The 20,275-nt window shown below is 41.6% G+C and overlaps 1 protein-coding gene across 6 annotated transcripts in view; it reads left to right on the plus strand.

Moving 5' to 3' along the window:
* The window catches only part of dock9b (dedicator of cytokinesis 9b), a 54,485-nt gene that overhangs the window by 1,547 nt on the left and 32,663 nt on the right, over nt 1-20,275 (plus strand). For 2 of the 6 annotated variants that reach the window (XM_051427957.1, XM_051427961.1), the window contains exons 1-2: nt 8,434-9,145; nt 17,551-17,667. In XM_051427957.1, coding sequence (XP_051283917.1) covers nt 8,984-9,145; nt 17,551-17,667 — 279 coding nt within the window. In that variant the 5' untranslated portion in view covers nt 8,434-8,983. Of the gene's footprint in view, nt 1-8,433; nt 9,146-14,571; nt 14,816-17,550; nt 17,668-20,275 lie in introns of those variants that run through there. The other 4 variants (XM_051427960.1, XM_051427963.1, XM_051427959.1 and 1 more) reach the window with 2 other exon arrangements.

Consider the following 20,275-nt stretch of genomic DNA (forward strand, 5'->3'; position numbering starts at 1 on the left):
AGACCAGGAAATCTTGTCTGTAGTAGTTTGTAGTGGGGTTGGGCATGGGTCATCATGTTACACTCACATACTGCGCATCATTGCCTTCATAGTACAGCAAGGCTGTGCAGAAGTGGAGCAGAAGTATACATTTTGATGTGCAAAAGCTGCCATTTGTATATTGAAAAGCATAATTATGTATATGTATTTACCAAAATGTGAATGACATATTCTCTGGACAGGAAGCATTCCCTCTCTTGGACAGGAAGCATGTAGACAGGAGACAGTGTAGATAGATCAACGGGTTGGCGCCATTGTTGCAGCAAGGTCATGATTCCTCACCAACTATCTTAGAGGAATACTTTGACGCTTTGGGAGGTATACTTATACCTATAGCTTAGGGATCTTAACAGCATCTATAAAGCTCACTAACAAGTTATATTATGTTGTGGTCTGATCAGGAGCAGTGAGGAATGAGTTGTTTTTATACTTTATTTTGTACAGAGAGCTAGATGCTTAGCTCTATTTCTTTTAAATAGCTATTTACTATTAGCCTTTTGTAAAATGTGGGAATATGGAAGAAACTTTGTTTCAGTTTTTAAAATCAAATCAGCAGAGGCTGAGAAATCCTGACTTTTAGTCCCTGTATATAAAAGACTGAAAAGGGTCAAGTTCCAAAAACACTTTATCCCACATTTCTCATAATGCAATAAATTGTATATTATGTTAGACCTGATGAAATAATCAGGGTTATTTTCTCAGACATTAAAGAGTTCCCCAGAGCCGGTTTTCACAGGCTGAGTTGAACTACCCATGACGAGTAAATAAATGTCCCTTTAACTAACTTGGGCGACTCTACAATAAGTTCAGGGTGAATAAGCAGAAATCTGTACTTTAAAGTATGTGGAGCTACTTTGTACCTTTTTATGGTGGATCACACGGTATGCATCTGGGTCCCATTATGTGCCTGATATAGTACATCTGTGAAGAACCTACTTCTCCTGTACCTCTATTTTTGACTGTGTACTTACGCTGCAGCTGTTTCCCCTGCCCATTTGACACGGAGACTGACACTCTGGTATGGCAAAAGCAAACATATATAGTATATATAGTATACTGGACATCAAAGAATTACCTCAACAACTCAGATTTCACCCAACTGGCAACTTTTAATCTGATCAAACTGGTTTTGTAAGTTTAAGCCAAAAGGATGCAGGAAGTATTTCATAGACGAGGGACAGGTGTTTGTATATAAAGAGTCTCATATATCACACACTTCTCTTCCTGGTGTACAATCCATTATTTAGTCTTAATGTTCACCCCCACACTTATGTCATAGTAGCCTCCTGTATTAATTCTGCCTCAGCCCACAGGGTGTGCAGTGGGATAATGGATGTCAGATCAGATCTCCGGGCTGTGTTTAATAATGGATGAGATGATGGTAGGTGTCCTTCCTATTTTTAAACTTGCCCTCTTTCTCCTCTGTAACTTGGTGTCACACTAAGCACACAGGGGACCATCAATTATGAATACCTGCATATGTGATAAATCATCTAGATTCAAGAGGGAAGTTGGACACACACACACACACCATAGTTAGTGCAGGCGTGGCCGGCTCTCAACTGTACCTTAGTAAACAAAGTGGAGGCCAAGTAGTAGAGCAGTAAAGACAGCCCCTGCAGTTTTAATAATCACTTCCAACTGTGGGAAATGCTTGCTTGGACGTTTTTTTATACCGCTTTCCTCCCTCTCCTTGCCTTACTGAACGACTGTCTTCACTTATTTCTTCATGCACACACACATACAATAAAAAAAAAAAACGCATCGAAACTCAAATTAAAATTGTTTTTTTTATATTTTTGGTTGTTTGTGCACTCTCTCAGTTTTTTTCTGCCTGAGACTCGTTCCACTCCACTAACCGGTGAGAAGCACTAACCCTGTAATGTGCATCCTGATACCTTAATACCGCCTCCCATTTATAGTTGGTGCGGACCAGTGGTTCAAACTGTGGAATTCCACTTAAGAGTGAACGCCACTCAAGAGGATTTGGTCTGATTAGAGCATAAAAAAACCTGGCAGAGATAATCTGCAGATTTGCAGATGCTTTAGCACTGCTGACCTATATCGGTGTCATGATACAGGAGCTGTGATGAAGCGGGACGTTTGGTCGGCTGCTGGGTTTTGTGGTTGAGTCCCAAGTCGCTGCCGCTGATAGCTGAGGCGAGGGCTTTTCTGGCCATGTGGTTTCCTTGTCCTCTTTATTTAGGCTACCTCGTCCTCTGTGTCGTTACCACCCTTACATTGGTGTAAACACTCCCTCTCTTTTTTGCTTTAATGGCCAGTTTTGGTATGTGTGTTTGTGTGTGTAGTTTGCCTGCGAGCTTCAGACCTCATTTCTTCTTTAAGATTGACAGAAAGCAGCAAGATTCAACATCACTGAAATACAAAATTCCTACTTCATGACATGATTTTGACATGTTGCCAGTTTCCACTATATTCAGCAAACAAGGCATCATTCTTTAGGCTGGCAGGCAAATGAAAAAGTCTGTTCTTGTTTGAGTGCCACATCATTTTTATTGGTTGGTTGCTGCATGTTTTTGTTTCTGCTACATGGCCCTGAGCATTGATTCAAGAGAGCGTGTAAAGGAGATTTCAGCTTATTGCAACATTTTCTTTTCTTTTTTTTTTTTTCTCCTGTTTATTGTAGGAATCTGCCCAAGGTTTAGTAGACAATAGCGTTACATTTCAAGTTCAGCAGACAGTTTCACAATCAACTCCCATGAGAAGTAAAGAAACTCTGACATGATCACAACCTCAATAGTTAATTTAATCAAATGTTTGCCAAACAGAATCATATCCATAAAGCAGATACAATATTGGAGATTGGAACTACATCAGTGTAACGTGATTCAATAACAGTTTGTCACCACCCACTACTTAGTCTGGGTTATAATTTACTTTATTACTTTATCACTTTTTCTTTGTTGATATATGCTCAGATTACACAGTGCATGTAACTTCCACCAAGAGTGTGATCTTGAATAAGAAAAGATTGAGAGGATAGGATTTAACAGATGTGGAAGTTAATGTATTTCTAGTGAAACAAGACTAACTAATTCTCCCACATCCATACTACATACCGAGTCTAAAAATATTTAAAGTAAATATGATTGGTTTTTGAGTGTGGTTGTTCATTCACGCTGTTCTTCCACAATTCAATTGTCCACAAAGGAAACTTTGCTGCTCACAGCTGAAAAACATTAAAACAAATTGTGGGTGGGGGTGAAGCAGCTCCAGACACATTTTAGAAAACAAAAAATAAGTCTTACATCTTCCAAAGTTAAAAGTTCTCAAGTTGCAGTTTTATTGAAGTCAATTTTCATATATATTGTGTAATTTCCTGTTAGTATGAAATGGCAAAGTATGTTGTGTATGTAACTTTGTAACGTCTGTGGTCATGCGAGCCGCTCTGTGAGGCTGCACTGCGGTGCTGTGAGCTAAATGCTAATGTAAGCCTGCTAAAAGTCAGGGTGACCTCAAATTCATTGAGAGTCATCCTCTCGGGACCATAAATGTTGATATAAAATGTTGTGTTCATCCATCCAGTAGTTGTTGAGATAAGACCTACATTACCGTCCATAGAGCCATGCTGCTAGCGTGGCTAATAAAGGACTTCACAGACATGTGCAGTGTCAATAACCCAAGCTGTGGTTCAGCTGAAGTTACAGTACATGTGAATGTGTGTTTTGCATGTGCATGCAAAGTATAACTTTGCATAAGCAGAAATAGTCCTCATTTATGCATACTATACTGTTTGTGGAATAAAGCATTAGTGACTTAAGTATTTGCATAATATGATTGTGTAAACATTTTTTTATGTTTTAGTACTTTTCAGGAGTGTAGCACCCAGAGAGATATTCTTTTCAATGAGTTCAGTTGATTAGATATTGAACGTTCATAAACACTGACTTTTAGTTCTAATACAAGAGACTAAAAGGGTCAAGCCGCAAAAAAAAAACTACATTTCCCATAATGCAACCACATTTGGTTACACCCTCCCTGCCTGGTAAATGTCCACATCTTTCAAACTCAACATCTGCAGTGTGTAACAAATGTGTAAGCAGAAATAACCCTGATGATGTCATCCTATCACTACGACATCTTCGGGGGGTTGACTGAACAAAGCCCCCCTTTACTTTTGTGTCATTTGTTTATACATGCAATGGCTATGTGTCTTTAATATAACCGTGATTAACCAAACAGTTGCTATTTCAATCAGCAGCGCCGCCAGCCTTGTCTGCAAAAATTGGGCAGTGACCATAAAAAATTCCTCTGACCCAGTTGACACAATTGCACATCCAGTTCTCTGTAGCATGTGTAAAAATAGCCATTTCACTTCAGTGTGGAAAACATTCATGGTGCTTTTGGCTGCCCGAGAATCCTTCCATATGAACGTTAGGCTGAGATAGGTAGAATTTAGAGCACATTAACCAGTGGCCTAGTTAGAATATAATATAGACAAAGGCAGCAGCAGTGTGCTGGTTCTTCTAATTGCTGGTTTGTTAGGCATGAAGAGTACTGAATGCAGCCAAAACCTCATGTCAGGACACAAGGATCCTGCCCTAGTCTGCCAGATTACCTGCAGGCCTTTCATGAGACACTCAATACCCAAATCACATGAGCGTAACCCAGATTCAACAGTAACGTTCATTATTGGTAGCCTGAATTTAGGTCTCTGATGAAAGTATTAGCACATTTGCCCGAGATGAAGACAATTACTACAACTTGCCCTATATATACTAAAGGCACAATGGGAATATGATCTGGGCCACTTTTGAATGAGACTTGGAAAGCGATCCTTGAACAAGTACATACTACTTTCCCTAAATTAGATGTGGGCTCTTGTGATTTAAGATCATCATGTTAAAGGGGCCATATGATGCTTTTGGGGTTTCTCCTGTGCTTTAGTGTGTTATATAGATTTTGTTCTGCATGTAAAAGTTCTAAAAATGACAAAACCCAAAGTCCACGCCTAAGAAAGTTACTGTCTCCCTACTGCTGCTGCTGCCTGCCTTGTTTGTATTCAGCCTTTTCCTCAACAGCACCACCTATAGGTGACAGTCCAGTCCCGCCCACTGACTCTACCTCGCTGTCCGCCATTGTTGTTTATTCGCTAATGTGACTCCAGAAGGTGGAAGGTATAATTGTTGTGTTGTTGGCTGGGCCATTACAAAGCTAAGAGATAGCCGGAGCTTCTCTGCTGTCCATTATATGAGCAAGACGAGACCCGGCCTAGTCACTTTATTTTTGGTGTTATTTTAGTGTTTGTGCGTTTTTACTACAGACTGCCGGTAAGGGTTCAAGGTCAAGGATGGACCGACTTCACTCTTGGAAGCTGTGAGTTTTCCCGTGTTTTTGGTGTTTTACTGTTTATTTTGTAGGTCATCCTGTTCAACTTGGTGTTAGCATGCAGTGCAGAGGTAGCAGCACCCTGCTGCTAATGCTAATGCAGAAACAAGGGTGGGCGTGGCCTGATCAGGCTTGTGGGAGCTGACCAATCAGAGCAGACTGTGCTACTCGGTGAGGGGGCAGGAGCTCAAAGGGAGTGTATCAGACAGAGGGGTGAATACATGCATATATATTGGCTTGGTTTGACACGGTTTGGCTGGGTGAATCAGGGCTACCCGCGCGGAGGTGTGTCTTCAGAGGCAGAGAGAGCCGTGAAGGTCAAGAGAGCTCACGATTGAGTGTGTGTGTCAGACAGAGGGTGAAAAGAAGTTCTGCAGCAATGATCAGTACGACAGAAATAATGCGTTTTTTAACATTAAAGCATGTAAACCGGTCCGAGTAGACCCTGTTATTTCGAGTTGTTTCATATCATTTTAAACTACCTCTTCAAATACAAATTAAATAAATGCTCCCAACCACTCACCACATGTGGTTTCTTCCTAATCAATGTGTTAATGCCATGCAATCACACTGGACATGAATTCCCTCCATCAGCATTTACATGCCTGACAGTACATGTAAAAATTAAACTCAGAGCAGATTAAGTCTCTCAGGCCTAGTTATGCAAAATGAACCCTAGATAGTTTTTTCCATGTCCCTTACATCAAACCATTGCAGAGAAACTTGGCTGCCATGCCGTCGTGTGAATCATTGTTCTGCTTTGCATGAACTCCGGGTCACATTACAGTACATTTTGGACAAAGCTTTGGTGATTACACATCCCTAGCCTTTTTGTACAGGCTTGCAGCTTGCATGGCATCACTTCTGTTTGCTTTGATTCACGTGGATGTGTAGGGAGTGTGTCTCAGAATCTATTAGAAAAGATGAGGTAAGAAGCATTGTCTGGCTTTTTTTCCAGTGAGTCATCAGCCCTCATTGTTGTTGCAGTGTCAGGAGCGGCCTGTGGGAGGCAGCGGTGATGCATGTCTTCTACCTCTGTCCTCTATCTTAGAGGAACTGTGGAAAAATGATCACGCTGTAAGCATTTAAACATGTAAAGACAAAGACTTTGGCTTTTTCAGAGCCGTGGAGAAGAAACTCTTGTGTGAGTTTTTTATTTTTGTGTCAGCATTAAGCTACGGCATGGCACGTTTACATTCATTAGTCATGGAAATAAGGGTTTTTATTGAGTCATTCACCCCATAAATCCTTATGCCAGTCTGAGTTGATTTATTTGGATTTTGCAGCTTGTGCAATGAGAAAAATGCTGACGTATATTGGCATGAGTGATGGCTTTCCACCAGAAATATCCCTCATTCATTTCCTTACTTTCTCTAAAATAACAGTGGCTTGTTGCCAGGAGACCAACCTTAATCTCATTTGTTATCATCATGTCATTTTTTTAAAAATCTGCATGTCGGTGTATAACTTTTGTGAGTAATTGTAGGATCAAGGAAGGATGTATTACACTGTTCTGTGGATTTGAAGATGAGCGTCTGAGAAGAGCATTATGTTTGCTTTGCTGACAGAAGGGGATTTCATCTTTTCCACTTCACTCCTGTGTCCTGTTTTCATGACTAAAACAGCATTTTGAAACAACTGATGAATGTCTTTTTTGTGGATTCTGATAAAATAATTATGGGCTCCAGTGCAACATCTCCCTAGTTTTCAGATGTCTGTGAAAAGGTTATTGGGTGCAGTTTGGGTGCAGTTTGGATTTCATTACATTAATGCATCCTCTGAGGAATAGCCCTAATGTAATGGCATTATTCAGAGAATGCTGCAGAGGCTTTTTGAATGAGCCTGAAACACTATAATGAAAGAAACTAGTTAACAGCTCCACCAATTGAACCCTTGGTGATCAGTTGTCACAAGGAGCCTCTGCTGCTTCAATTCTTGCTTCTCCTTTTTTAATATGTCTCTCATAACTCCCTCAATATAAAGCAGATACAATTAATATTCCTATATTAACAATAGATTACATGACCAGGACTAGCTCATCATTCTAGTTTACTCCCACCACTCTCATTAGCATCATTTTCAGCTGTGATAATGTGTCAGTGTTGTGTTTGACCCTGAATGCTCGCAGGGAATATTCAAACCTGGAGTGAGTGACGCCACACACTCCCTGTAGGCTTCAGCTCCTCAGCTTCACAGGATATTGTCTCGTTTACTTACACTTTAAATTAAATTTCAAGCGCTTTCGTCACTTAAACTTTCTTTGATGCTTTAGCTGCTTTCACATTTTACTTGTCAGTTGAGCTGCTTTTAACCCTGCAACATATATACTCTGTTGCATAGGCTTTAATGCTAATAGTTTTTCTACTTTTTGGTCTCTCTTGCTTTTTAATATTATCCTCCCTCTTTCCCCGTTTCGCTGCATCATCCACTTAAAAGTAGGTGAGTATGTCAACTGCTGATGAAATATTTACACCAGCCACCAGAGAGAAGCTGAAGAAAATTCAGAGAATTGTTTGTATGTGCATTTAAATTAGCCTTACATAAACAAGCCAGCGTTGTTCAGCTGACATCCTCATCCGGCTGTGAGGATGCTGTGATGTTAATCAGGTGATGATTTACAGAAGGGTTGCCAGATTTGTCCTGGTTGTCCTATGACGCATCACACTTGATGGATCAGTCCAAGCAAGTGTTAATGGCCGTGGGCCCTGCAACGCGGGTCAAGAGAAGTTAAATCATTCCTTTTTATGTCTTGGAGCGCATGTAAATGACATCAGAAAGATGACTGCATCGCTTGTAATTTCATTGTCAGTGGGAGAAAGAGGAAGGAGGGAAAAAGGCAGAGAGAAAGAGTCAAACATTGTCTGCAATAGCCGGTTTATGTGTGTGTGTGGGTGAGCCTGTGTGTGTGTGTCTTTGTTGGTAACAGTCTGCTTTTACTGTTGACAAAGCATGCAGAGTCAGAGAAATGACTAAGCTGTGAGAGGGAGGGACAGAGGCTGCCGGGAGAAAGAAAGAAGCAGGGAGAGAGAGAGAGAGAGAGAGAGAGAGGCAGGAGAGAAGAAGTGAAAGTGACAGGCAGGAGTGAGTGATGGAGAGAGATGGCAAGGTTGAGAAAAGAGGTGGAGAAAGCAAAACCAGCGGAGAAGAGTCAGTGAGAGGGAGAGAGCAGAGCGTCTGAGCATCCCCTCAGCAGGAGAAGGAGGAGGAGGAGGAAGGAAGAGAAGAGGAGTCGGAGAGTCGACGCCCTGCTCCGAGTGAATGAGCAGCTTCTCTCCTCCGCGTGCTCATCCATCCATCCCCGCTGAGCTGCACACAGGAGGATACGACCCACTGCTCAGCCTGAGATTTGCTTTCGAAGATAGTGTTTCAAGCGGGAATCCTGTTCGCCATGTGGAAGCTGATACCTGAGTGAATTTAAAAACTGTGCAGTACACCTGTGAGAGGACTTTTTCTAGATGTGGGGAGAAGTCAAGGTTGAGGGATCAAGTTGGGACTGCTGCACCTACCTGGAAAACAGTCAGTTTAGAAATTAGGCTCCAACGGTGAGATCTTTTTTTACCCCCCTGCATGGTGGTGGCGAGTGTTTGGTGGCACCATGGGATGCACCACCAGCGTGGTTCTGCTGGAGGGGCTGCGCTCCATCCTTGAGAGGAACTGTGGCTACATCAAGGGGGCGGTGGAGCTGGGGGCTCTGGAGGAGGAAGAGGAAACACTGAGTCTGAGGGGATCTCAACTCTGGATCCCCACCACTGCTCTGGTAAACCCACTTTGAAATATTACCTCTCTGCCGGCGTGTATGTGGGTCATTTCCAATTATTTTCCGCTCTTTTGAAATCAGTGTTTTTTAATTAAATTGAACTCCATCCGGCAAAGAACAAGTTTAGTTTTTTATGCAGTTGTTTACCAGTATGTTTACCATGAAGAAGTATTGGTCAGTATTAGTTTAAATCTGTAAGTAAGCAGATTTTAGACTCCATATGACAAGGAGGATTTATCTTCTGAAATATAACACCATCAAAGGCTTTTATTTCTGAGCAGATAGTAGCAAAAATGAGCATTTAGCAGAATTAACTGTCTCTGGGTTGAGTCCGTATGATTCCTATGCTTTTCTTTGTATTTGATCAGTGACTCCACTAGCTAGAATTAGAGTATTTTCTTCTATATATAACATCATGTATTTATTGAGAATGGAAACTATGTAAAAAAAAAAAAAAATGAATCATTTACAGATAGAGCGGAGACGTCTGCTGGTTAAAACATGAGTTACTGCACAGATCAGCAGAATTTTGGCTAATAATCTTCCTAATAGACTCCCCCGAGGAACTAGATTTAGAAGTTGAGTAGATCTTTCAGTGGCCCCCGATCACACAATTACTGGTGCAGCACATCAAAAGCTCGACATTTGGCTGCGAGGAAATATAAGACACATCTCAGGATTTGTGCAAGTTTGCTTGCACTGAGCAGGGAAAGTAAAAACTAGGTCTTGTTTTCCTCGGGCCTGTAGCTGTGCTGTCTTCCACTTGGATTTATGCACTGCTACATTAAGCTACTTCCCTCAAGTTAGCTCCATTAGCCAGCAGCCTGCCCTGTGTTAAGTCAAAGAGATTTAATGGACAATCAATAGCGAGGGGGTTAAGTAGGATTGCTAGTGCACACTGAGTCAAGGACATTCACTATACACCATTATCACTTTTACATTCAGTGTTTCCCTTACAACCATTAAGCCGCGGTTGGCCTCCCATCACCCTTCCCATAAAAACAACAGTTGCATCTGCAGTTTCAGCGGAATATATCTTTCCATTAATTTCCAAATTATAGTTGAGCAGGAAAACACAGGAAGCGTCCAGGACTGAGCTTTGGTCTCACAACCAAAATACAGATACTGCTTCCTTATTATTAAAATAAGTATAAGTATGTGGACAAAATATATAGTTCCCCTTCATCATTTTTGAGCTGGAAAAACATACATGATGTCTGTTTTCTTCTGACTTTGATCCCTTGAAGTTAGTAGAGGCTTTACCCCATGTATACATTTTAGAGCCCCTGAAAACTTGGCTTCAAATAAGATAACATAAGCCTTTTTTAATCCAATAAAAGCAGTTTGTGGACTCACTTTTCACTTCGCATTTCTTGTCAACCTCCACTTTTGACCAATAGGAAGCCGTTTTGACAGTGCTGACCTTTGAGGGAACACAGAGTCCAAAAATGGAGGAAGCTATGATACAGTTCAGTATCCTTTCGTATCCTCTGGGCTCTGTGCAGGCACCTCACCTCACCTCACCGATATCACTGATGCTAGCCACCCTGCTTCCTGCTAGCCAGTTACTATAGCTCTCTGACATTATACAATCTGGGAGCATCCTGCTGCAGTGCTGGTGATGGATCATCCCACTGGGAAACAAACAGGCACCTGAATGAATCTCTTTGTGTTTTGAAACTACATTTTGTTCCTCCAGACTAATCCCATGCAGGGACTTTCTGTGCCTCAGCTGACGTTTGCTATACAGTCTCTCAGCACCTCAGAGAGCTCTGACATCATAGAGACTCAGGAAACTCCCCTCTCTCGTATCACATTTAACTTGTCCCACATGTTTTCCCCCTGTACTACCTGGAGCAACAGTAATATGATGTTGACCACAAGAGCTGCTCTTTGATTCTTTCATTAAAGGACATGAAGTTTGACTCTGTGTGACAGACAATGGCTTGTGAAAGATGTTTAGATTGGGCGGCTAACTTGGATGTGTATCGTGTGTGTGTGTGTGTGTGTGTGTGTGTGTGTGTGTGTGGAGGGGGGGATCTGTCTGAAGGGGGAGTTTCACTTCTTTTCAGGCAACACCCTCACACTTTCTCTCTCCAGGGCGCCTGTAGCGATTGTCTGCTCCCAAACATTACGTCAACTTCATCTTATGCAATTCTCCACAGACTTGTGTGACGCTCTACGTCTACATATGTGTGTGTGTGTGTATGTGCCTCTTGGGAAGGGTGTGGAAGGCTCACATGTCCTAATGAGTTCAAGCTGTGTAAAAACAAATGGACGCCATCCTCCTCCTCCTTCGCTCTCTCTCTCTCTGACAACCTTTTTTCAACTTTTTTTTACGTCAAGCTCTTACGCAGATGGCCTTGTAAACTAATTTACACTCCGAACTCCCACCATACACACATTCAGTCACAAACTCACACGTCCTTGTGGTATTGCTGGCATGGTACCAGTGAGAGCTCCAGGAAGCGTGATGGTGTGAGAGCGCTCCAGAGATGTGGGTGAATGAAGCGGGATGACCTCAGCGCAGCCAGGGTCTTTGACAAGAGGCTGATTATCACGCTGAGCTGGTGACGCTGTCGCTGAGGCCTCCGCAGGACGACGGGGACGCAGTGCAGTCAGCAGTCTGTCACAGACTGAGGCCAGAGGAATTCAAACGAAACCTGCTTTAGATTTAAATACTTCACCCTAAAATATCCTTTGGAACACACACTGAGTTTCCCCGTTTAGTTTAATCTCTCAGCCTTTTCCAACATGATTGAAATTAAGAGAGAGAGATTTACCTCCATTATCAGAGAACACAAAGCAGACACTGACTATAATAACTGGCATTTTGGGTTTAAAATATAGAATGACTTCTGGCTTGTTAGAGACGGTTTTGGAGGAAAGAACCAGGAGGAGACTTCAGTTTGAAGGTCATCTCCCCTGTTTGTTTGGTGTTCTTAGCAGTCTGTCTTTTGAATGTGTGGAGTGACTGCCTGTGGATGCAGGCCCACAACTCTGACACTTTTGAAGGACATGTAATACTTCCACAGAGATCCACACAATAGTTGCTGAGACATTTCATCAAAAACCAGAAATAAAGCTCAGAGGAGCACCATTGTTGAAATACTAAATTCTCTGTTCAACATGAATATCTGAAGTGTCGGAAATGTAACGGCTAGAAAAAATGGCATTTACTGATTCTCAAATGACCGTTTTTTGGATAAAAGAAGACACCTTGATCTCTGGGAAATTGTAGTGGACATTGTTCACCTTTATCTGACAGGCTAAATGGTTAAATGATAATCATCAGTGGCTGCACTACACACTTTCGTTAATTACGGTCCTAATGCTGCTCCATTCACAATGGCTATTCCTGTGGCTCATAAAGCTTTTTCCATCTCACCTCACCTCCTGAATGCCCTGCTGGCGAAGTGGAACGACCTTATTTTACAGCCCCTGTGCAGTTTCCTGTGTTTTTAAAAAGAAGTTATTTCTCTGAATGGTACATTTCAGCAAATCCCTTTGAAGCGAGTACAGTTAAAACAAGTTATGCTAATTATGCACAGTACCTCACACATCAGAGAACCCTGCAGTACAAAAAGTGAAACTCTCTACACACACACACACACACACTCTTGCAAGCCTGTGTGTTACATTTTGTTAGGAGCGATGGCGTCGAAACTGTAATGGAGACACGACAGCCTTTGAAGTCATCCGGACCCATGGCATGTCATCCCTACTCTCTGACATCCCACCTCTCCCCCCCCTTCCTCTCGTTCTGCGTGCACAAGAGAGCCCCCATCTTCTCTTCCCACAGTTATAATTGGACGAGTTATAAATCGTGCTCGTTGAGTCAGAGAAATTCAGTGGCTTGTAAACGCCAGTGTGGTTTGGGAGTTGTGTGTAGAAAAAAACAAAATAAAGGATTTGCATAAATTTACCCACAGTAATTCCTCACTGAAAACTTTAAATGTCATCATTCTGAAACACTCTCTCCGATAGAAAACAGCTGAACGGAGGCGCCGCCGTTGCTTAAAGATTAAAGGCGAGTGATTCTCCTTGGAGAGATTGCTGACTGGATGGAGGAACAAGGGGCGACTCAAACTGTTCCTGAAAGCAGCAGGAGAGTGTGCGTGAGTGTGTGTGTGCTGTGTCTAAGAGCCGGATAAGGGGGAAGTGTGTTTTAACTGACCCTGCTGTGGGTGCCTGCTGCAGCGGATATACGGCGGAGGAACAGTTCAAAGCCGGGCAAAATATCAATGGGGGGAGCAGAACTTTATCAACACAGATCGAGTGTCTAAATATTGTTACTGCGGCTGGTGACAGTTATTTTTAGTCATTTCCACAGTAACGCAGTTTTTGGATGCAATATAGGATCCATTTTGTCCATCTTTATTGTCATATCATCAGATCATAAACAATTAAGGAGCAGGGAATTGCAATAATCACCACACTAGCTAGTATATCTTCTGTGCTGCCTCCGTGGCAGGTAGTCACTAGCAACGATTCCCAGAATGCAACGCTCTTGCAGGGGAGCTCCACTGATTTCCCACATTGTGTGTTTACAGGTCTTGGGGCGCACTACTGCTAATGTGAAAAAGTTGTACAAAACCTTTTGTGGCTCCAGAAACTCATCTTTGTTCGAGGCTCCAGGTTACACGAGCCGCCGCTAGCATAACACACCCGAATCTCTGACCAAACTGCATTGTGGGTAGCTGAGGCACCAAGTTTTGACAAGGAAGGCAAACGCACGAAATGAAAAATATGTCTGGTTTTGCTACATCGATTTTGATCTTTTATTTTTTTTTAAGAAAGAACTGTCCGTTATGAGTGCCGTGCTCCATCGGTAGAGTGCTCTTTTAAGGCATTTTGAATATATCATACAGCCTATATTTAAGTATTTTCTATTTAGCGGAAGTGCCACACATATTTGGGTCTTTTTCTATGATACATATTGGTTAAGTCCCTAAACAGTTATTCCCTGTTCTACTTCACGTGTACATACTGATAGATACCCAGTATAAGTATTTTATTAGTACCCTGTAACCTAAAAAGTTGCATACGTTTTTTCCATTCAACTCGTCTTTTCTTTACCTACCCTTTCCTGCTGCTTTCTATTTCCAACAATCCACACACACACACACACACACACACACACACACACACACACACAGTAGACAGGTGGAGCAGGCGCATGACGAAATGATCTCTGGGCCTCTTCTAAGTTTTTAATGGGGGAGTGGTTGATTTCTCCTCCCCTCCTCCACACACAAATCACATACTGTACATACAAACACACACACATCTTCGCACACACTCTCACAGCTGCACAGCTGTGAGGGTGGGAGGGGCCCTACCCTTCTGATGAGAGACAGAGCGGGAGAGAGAGAGAGAGGGAGAGAGAGAGGGAGGCTGGGCTATTGTGATTGAGTACAGTGGGAATCTCACTGGACGGTCGGCAAAACTCTGTCAACCTTCACACACTGCAGGCAACTTTGTGCCATGGCAGTGTGTGCGCGGTGAGTGTCACACCTGATGAAAGGATACACACAGGCAGGGTTGAACGCCATGCAGGGCCGGGCTGGCAAAGCCCCCAAAAGGGAGATGGTGATAGAGTCTCCACAGCAGTACAAGAGCCTGGCTGAGATTGAGGCAGAGGTGGAGGCCGGGTCACAGGTGGTAGCGGTAAGTGTGTAAAGTTTTTAATCTAAAATCCACTCTCGTTCTGGGAGTCGCTCGCTAAAAAGAACCAATGTGATCAGATTGTTTAGCCACGTTTTTTTTTTTTATCACTTAGATTTCCTTTCAAGAGCAGCTTTGAAGATCATTTTAAAAGGGTTAGACGGAAATGGGAAATAGCAGCTTCAGGGTACACCTCTCCAGGGGGTTGAATGTTGATCTTTTTTTAGGAAATGGAGCACTTGTGGCTCCCTTTTGTTCATTAACTGTTTCTGTGCATCAGAGTCAGGGAGGTTGGCAAGTTGGCTGCAAAGTTGGTGCAGTGATAAAGATGCAGACTCACTAGTTGGTTAAAGAACGCTGTAAAAAGCAGCATATACTGTACTGTTATTCTAAAAAAGATCCACAGTTAGACTGGCATACAGAAAACACAGAATTTGCAACTTTATTACGACCTTTCTAAATGCTAGAGATGTGCTTTTACTACAGATTTTCCCTACATTTGGATTATTTTTTGTCCACAAATAAAGATTATAAATCATAGTTCACTTGTTAGATAAGAGCATTATTAGACTGACAGTAGCTGACCTCACAGAGCAGAATAATAACCACATCTTCATCAGCCTTTCAGTTACACCACTCACATCTTTCTAATGTATTCACGGGAGATAATTACTGACAAGTCACAGTTCACAGCTGCTTGTTGTTATTTTCTGTCAGAATGGCAATTATCCAGTTGGAAATCAGGGCCGACGATTTTCTGCTTATCAGATGATCTTTTACATCCAAAGGCCTGAGAGATATGGAGGGATATTTTCATTGCGTCATCTGGAGGATCGGTTGGACGAATCAAAATGTAAATCTATGGTCAGACGTCTGTTTAATTGGCCTTGGTTTGTTATGTGTTCATTGGACACAGACCAACAGGCGGATCCAAATGATCTGGATCGCTGCCACGCCTAGCAGCCACATTTGGACCGGTAAACTAAAACAATTTAGAAATGTGCAGAGAGACGAGTGGTAATGTTTGGTAGCCTAATACTTTGTTTAGTGGCTGATTTTCTTCAGTGTCTTCTGTTTGATTGTAAAGCTCCAGTTTAGGCAACCTTGCATGCAAAATGTAACTTAACAGTTTTACTTAATATACCCTGAAATTGTGTAATGTCACTCATTAAAGGGGTTCTATGGATGGCGTTGGTTGGTTGTCAGAATAAGATGGTAAACATGGTAAACCTTATAGCTGGTAATGATAAACTTTATTGATATAGTGCTTTTCTTAACAGTGTAACAAAGTGTTTCACAAAAAGATCAAATACAATGTTATATAATATAATAATAATGTTGTTGCTAAATGCTAATGTCAGCATGATATGATGATATGACGTTTAGCTTAACTGCGGCCTCACAGATCTGCTAGCACAGTTATGGACCTTTTTAATCTTGTTTTGTTTGTTTATTTGTGTAATAAAGCTACAATAAGTAGAACTTTACGTTTTAAATACACATTAGCGATGAAAAACATCATCAATTAATGATAATTGTTAATAATTAAAGTTATATTTAGCAAAATTCTGCCAAACAATAATTGGTTCTGGCTTCTCAGTTGTGAGGGTTTTTGGCTTTTCATTGCAAACTGAAGCTCTTGGAGTTATAAACTGAACAAGAACAGACTGAACAAGAAATTTGAAGACATCATCTTGAGCTTTAGACAGTGAAGCAGTGTCAATATGCTCTTTTTTATGCATACATCTGTCCTTTCTGTGATGCTTTAAAGCAAAGGAAATTGAAGGGAGGAAAGGATTAACATTGCATAGTTCGGCTTTCTCTCCATTCTTAAGTTTTGACTCACGACTTCATCCACGGCGTCCTTATCTATGCCTGAAAAGAACCTGCGCCAATATCAAATCTACAGGTATAGACTAGGTAGTGTGTCCTCACTTTGTGATTTAAACTGTGAAGATTGAGTATTTAAAAGCTCTGAACAGACCAAAGCTGTGTTTTCTATCCTTAGAATCTGAATATGCGTACACATGTGTTTCCTATGTTAAGATCTGTTTTCTAATATTACGATCAGGCTCGTTGAGGGAGGACGTGCGGGAGGAATCCCTTGGGTCTCCTCTGTGGAATGTTAGAACCGACGTCTGCAGCGCCGGGGGAGTTTAACCTCAGCTAGATTATGAACTATGAACTTCAATATCTTACCCACTGCCAAGCGTCAGTGCATTATAATAGCATAAGGGTTTACTGTGGGGTGAAGAACCTTGTTTGGACTGCATCTCCCTGCAGTGGGTACTGGTAGGAGGACCCCTATTTACATTCAGTTCAGGTTTTGAACGTGAGCTCATGACACAGTGACTGGTACAGTGGCACACACAGACTCTCGCTCATCCATCCCTCGCTTCTCTCATCTACCGTCTCCTCTTCTGTTAACCCACATTCATCTCTGTTTCTGTGCCAGTTCCTGCTGCTGTAGCTGTCAACCAGTAACTCTGTGAAAGCACAATAGCAACTTGTTGTCCAGACAGTGTGAATACCCCAGATTTCCCTCTGTAACTCATCCCGCAGCCCACACACTGATACCCTTATTAATTGTACAAGTTTTTTTTTCTTCTGAGAATTCACTAAATGACCACAAATATTTATAGAGAAGCAAAGACAACTGGACAGAACGATAACAGCAGGTAGTCTGAATCGCCACATGTCGCCACTTGTTGATCCACTGCTGTAATCTGCTCTTTTAGGTAAAGCCGAAGATCATAGAGCCCCTCGACTACGAGAATGTGATTATACAGAGGAAGACCCAGATCATCAGTGATGTTCTGCGGGACATGCTGCAGTTCCCCACGGACGACTTCCAGGTAAGACGTGGAGAGAGTTATTTATTTTTGTTTCGCTTTTCCCGTCTTGTAGGTCAAAGCCGGTCACAGAGGAGTGCCCTTGAATCTGGTATTAACAAAGGTTGGAAACTGCTGTTTACCTGGAGGAAATTACGCCATTTAGAATATTTTTTAGATTGTTTTCTATGAGTTTGTCAAGTCAGACACAACAAAAAAATACCTGAACCTGCATTTAGATTTTTTGGCCTCTTAAAGGTAGCGGACACAAGTTGTACAGTTGCCTATTTATACATCCAGAAGGTACAGAGCATTTGGAGTCGTGTTTGTCTCCACCTGATGAATATAATTGTCCAATATTTAGCTCTGTTTTAGTCTCCAGCAACTCCTGTCTGCTGTTAGCGGACAGTGCGTTTATCAGAGCTTTTCTTCCTTTAAAACATCTTAATGTTGATAAGAATCAAACAATATAAAGCAACTTTAAATATTTTCCGCTGGGAAAGAGCAGGGCCGCTTGACCCTGCAATTACACTTGATTATGATATATATAACAATTAAAAAGAGAGATTTTATCAGTCAACATTACAGCTTGAGTCATTTTTAAAAAGAATCAAGGACTTATTTCATGTTTAAACAAGTAAACCATATTTCTCCACTGACAGTAGCCTTGATGGAGAACAATGGGTTGTAGCCACAACACACAACATGCTTCAAATTGGCTCTCACTTTTATGTGACGGGTATAAAGGTTACAAGTAGTCCTGCAATCAAAACTTTACTTCAGCAAAATGTACTTAAATGGTCTAAAGTTAAATTATTCATTATGCAGAGTTAATGTTGTAGCTGGTCCAGGCAGAGCTAATTTAAACTACTTTATATTCTGTTGGGTGGTTTAATCTATAACAATGCATTATATTTTATATGTTAATCATATGTTTTGTATGTAAAATCAAAGCACCCCGTCGACTCCACCACTGTAGTGCTTGAGCCACTAGCTAAAATAATGTAATGGAGTCAAAAGGACGACATTTCTCTCCAAAATGTGGGGGGAAAAAAAGCATACAATAGCATAAAATGGAAATATAGTGTCGTATTGTATGAAAGTACTGTCCAAGTACCTCAACATTGTGCTTGTACATTAGTTAATATAATAAATGTACTTAGTTACTTTCCACCACTGGAAAAAATCATTGTTTTTGTCATCTCTTTGCTATTTCTCTTGTTATCATTGTGCTCTCCAACCACGAGAACAGCTGAAAACCGCACCTGTTTTTCAGCAGGTTGTGTGAAGTAATTCTGAGAAATGTAGGAAGTCAGTAGCTGAGGCAGAAGTGGGTGAGGCATGTTGAGATAAAGTAAGGACAGCAATACTTAAATCACAAAATAACCGGTGGAATGCTTTGAAGAGAAGGATGATATACTGTACGACGGTGGATTTGTGCTTTGTTTTTGGAGAGGCAGGGGTTGTAACCTCAGAGTTGCAGTTTGAATGTGGGAACGGTTAAAGAAAGCTGTACTTTATAAATGACTGCAGTATCAGAATGACAGAGAATCATGAAGAGACAGGGAGGTCATGTGACTGACAGGGTAGCCAATAGCTTACATGGAAGCTGCTCAATGTGGATATAGATGAATGTAGAGTTTGGGTCAGTTAGGTGAACTTTTCTTGGACAGATTTAACCAGTGATATGGTTTTGCCATAGTGTTTTTAAAAGGCCCAGGAACCGGTTGCACTAGCTGCTCCTAATTTACGTCTAAAATGTAAAACTATGTGCGTCCACAGTGTTTCTCACCCTGAAACACCGGAACAGTATGAAAAAGGCTTATATCTCTTCTTCTCTGTCCTCTTTTCAGGTGGCAAAAAAGGCTTTACTAGCATATACAATGAGTAATCACAGTGTTAGAGGTCACTAAAGGTCGCCACACAGCCTCCGACCTGCACCTCGTCAGTTTACCTTGTACACAGTGGAACTCAAAGCCTGCGTTTTTATAGATTTTTACACTCTAAAGGCTTCTCTTATGGTGCTTTAAGTTCCAGTAAGTCTATTAAAAGTTTTTTATGATGATGTTTAAGTTCCTCTTCATTGCAGCTTAGCAGCAGCTTTCTCAAGTATAGGAAAATGATGATATCTCTTATGTTCTTACCATGTCTGAAATTTGACTGCTGCGTGTACTGTATATAATCGCTGGTTCATGCTCTTATAAACATTTACACGCTACATAGATCTGCTGCTTGTGTTCAAAGGAGCTCAAAGACCGTGTCAACATTACATCACCGTATGCTGAGATGGATCTCAGCGGGGTCCACTCCCAGTTTGAGAGCGAAAGAGAAAACAAGGACAGACTCTGGGCTCGAATGTTTGTCATTCCTCAAGTCTCCTGAATCCAACTTTAAAGTAGAAGTCTAATTATATTCAATATTTGTCTTATAGTCAACAAATCCCACATCCAGAGCAAAACCAACAATAAACATTTCCTACTAACAAGTACAGTGTGTGTATCAAAGCCTAATACATCTCATTTCCCTCTGACACAGAGCTCCATTGTCGTCCAAATACTATTAAAAACACATCAATGAGCCACACTGTCGCTCTGGGTGACACGTTCCCTCATTACCATAAACACACGCAATA

This window comes from Dicentrarchus labrax, unplaced genomic scaffold (genome assembly GCF_905237075.1).
Source record: "Dicentrarchus labrax unplaced genomic scaffold, dlabrax2021, whole genome shotgun sequence".
NCBI classification, from domain to species: Eukaryota; Metazoa; Chordata; class Actinopteri; family Moronidae; genus Dicentrarchus; species Dicentrarchus labrax.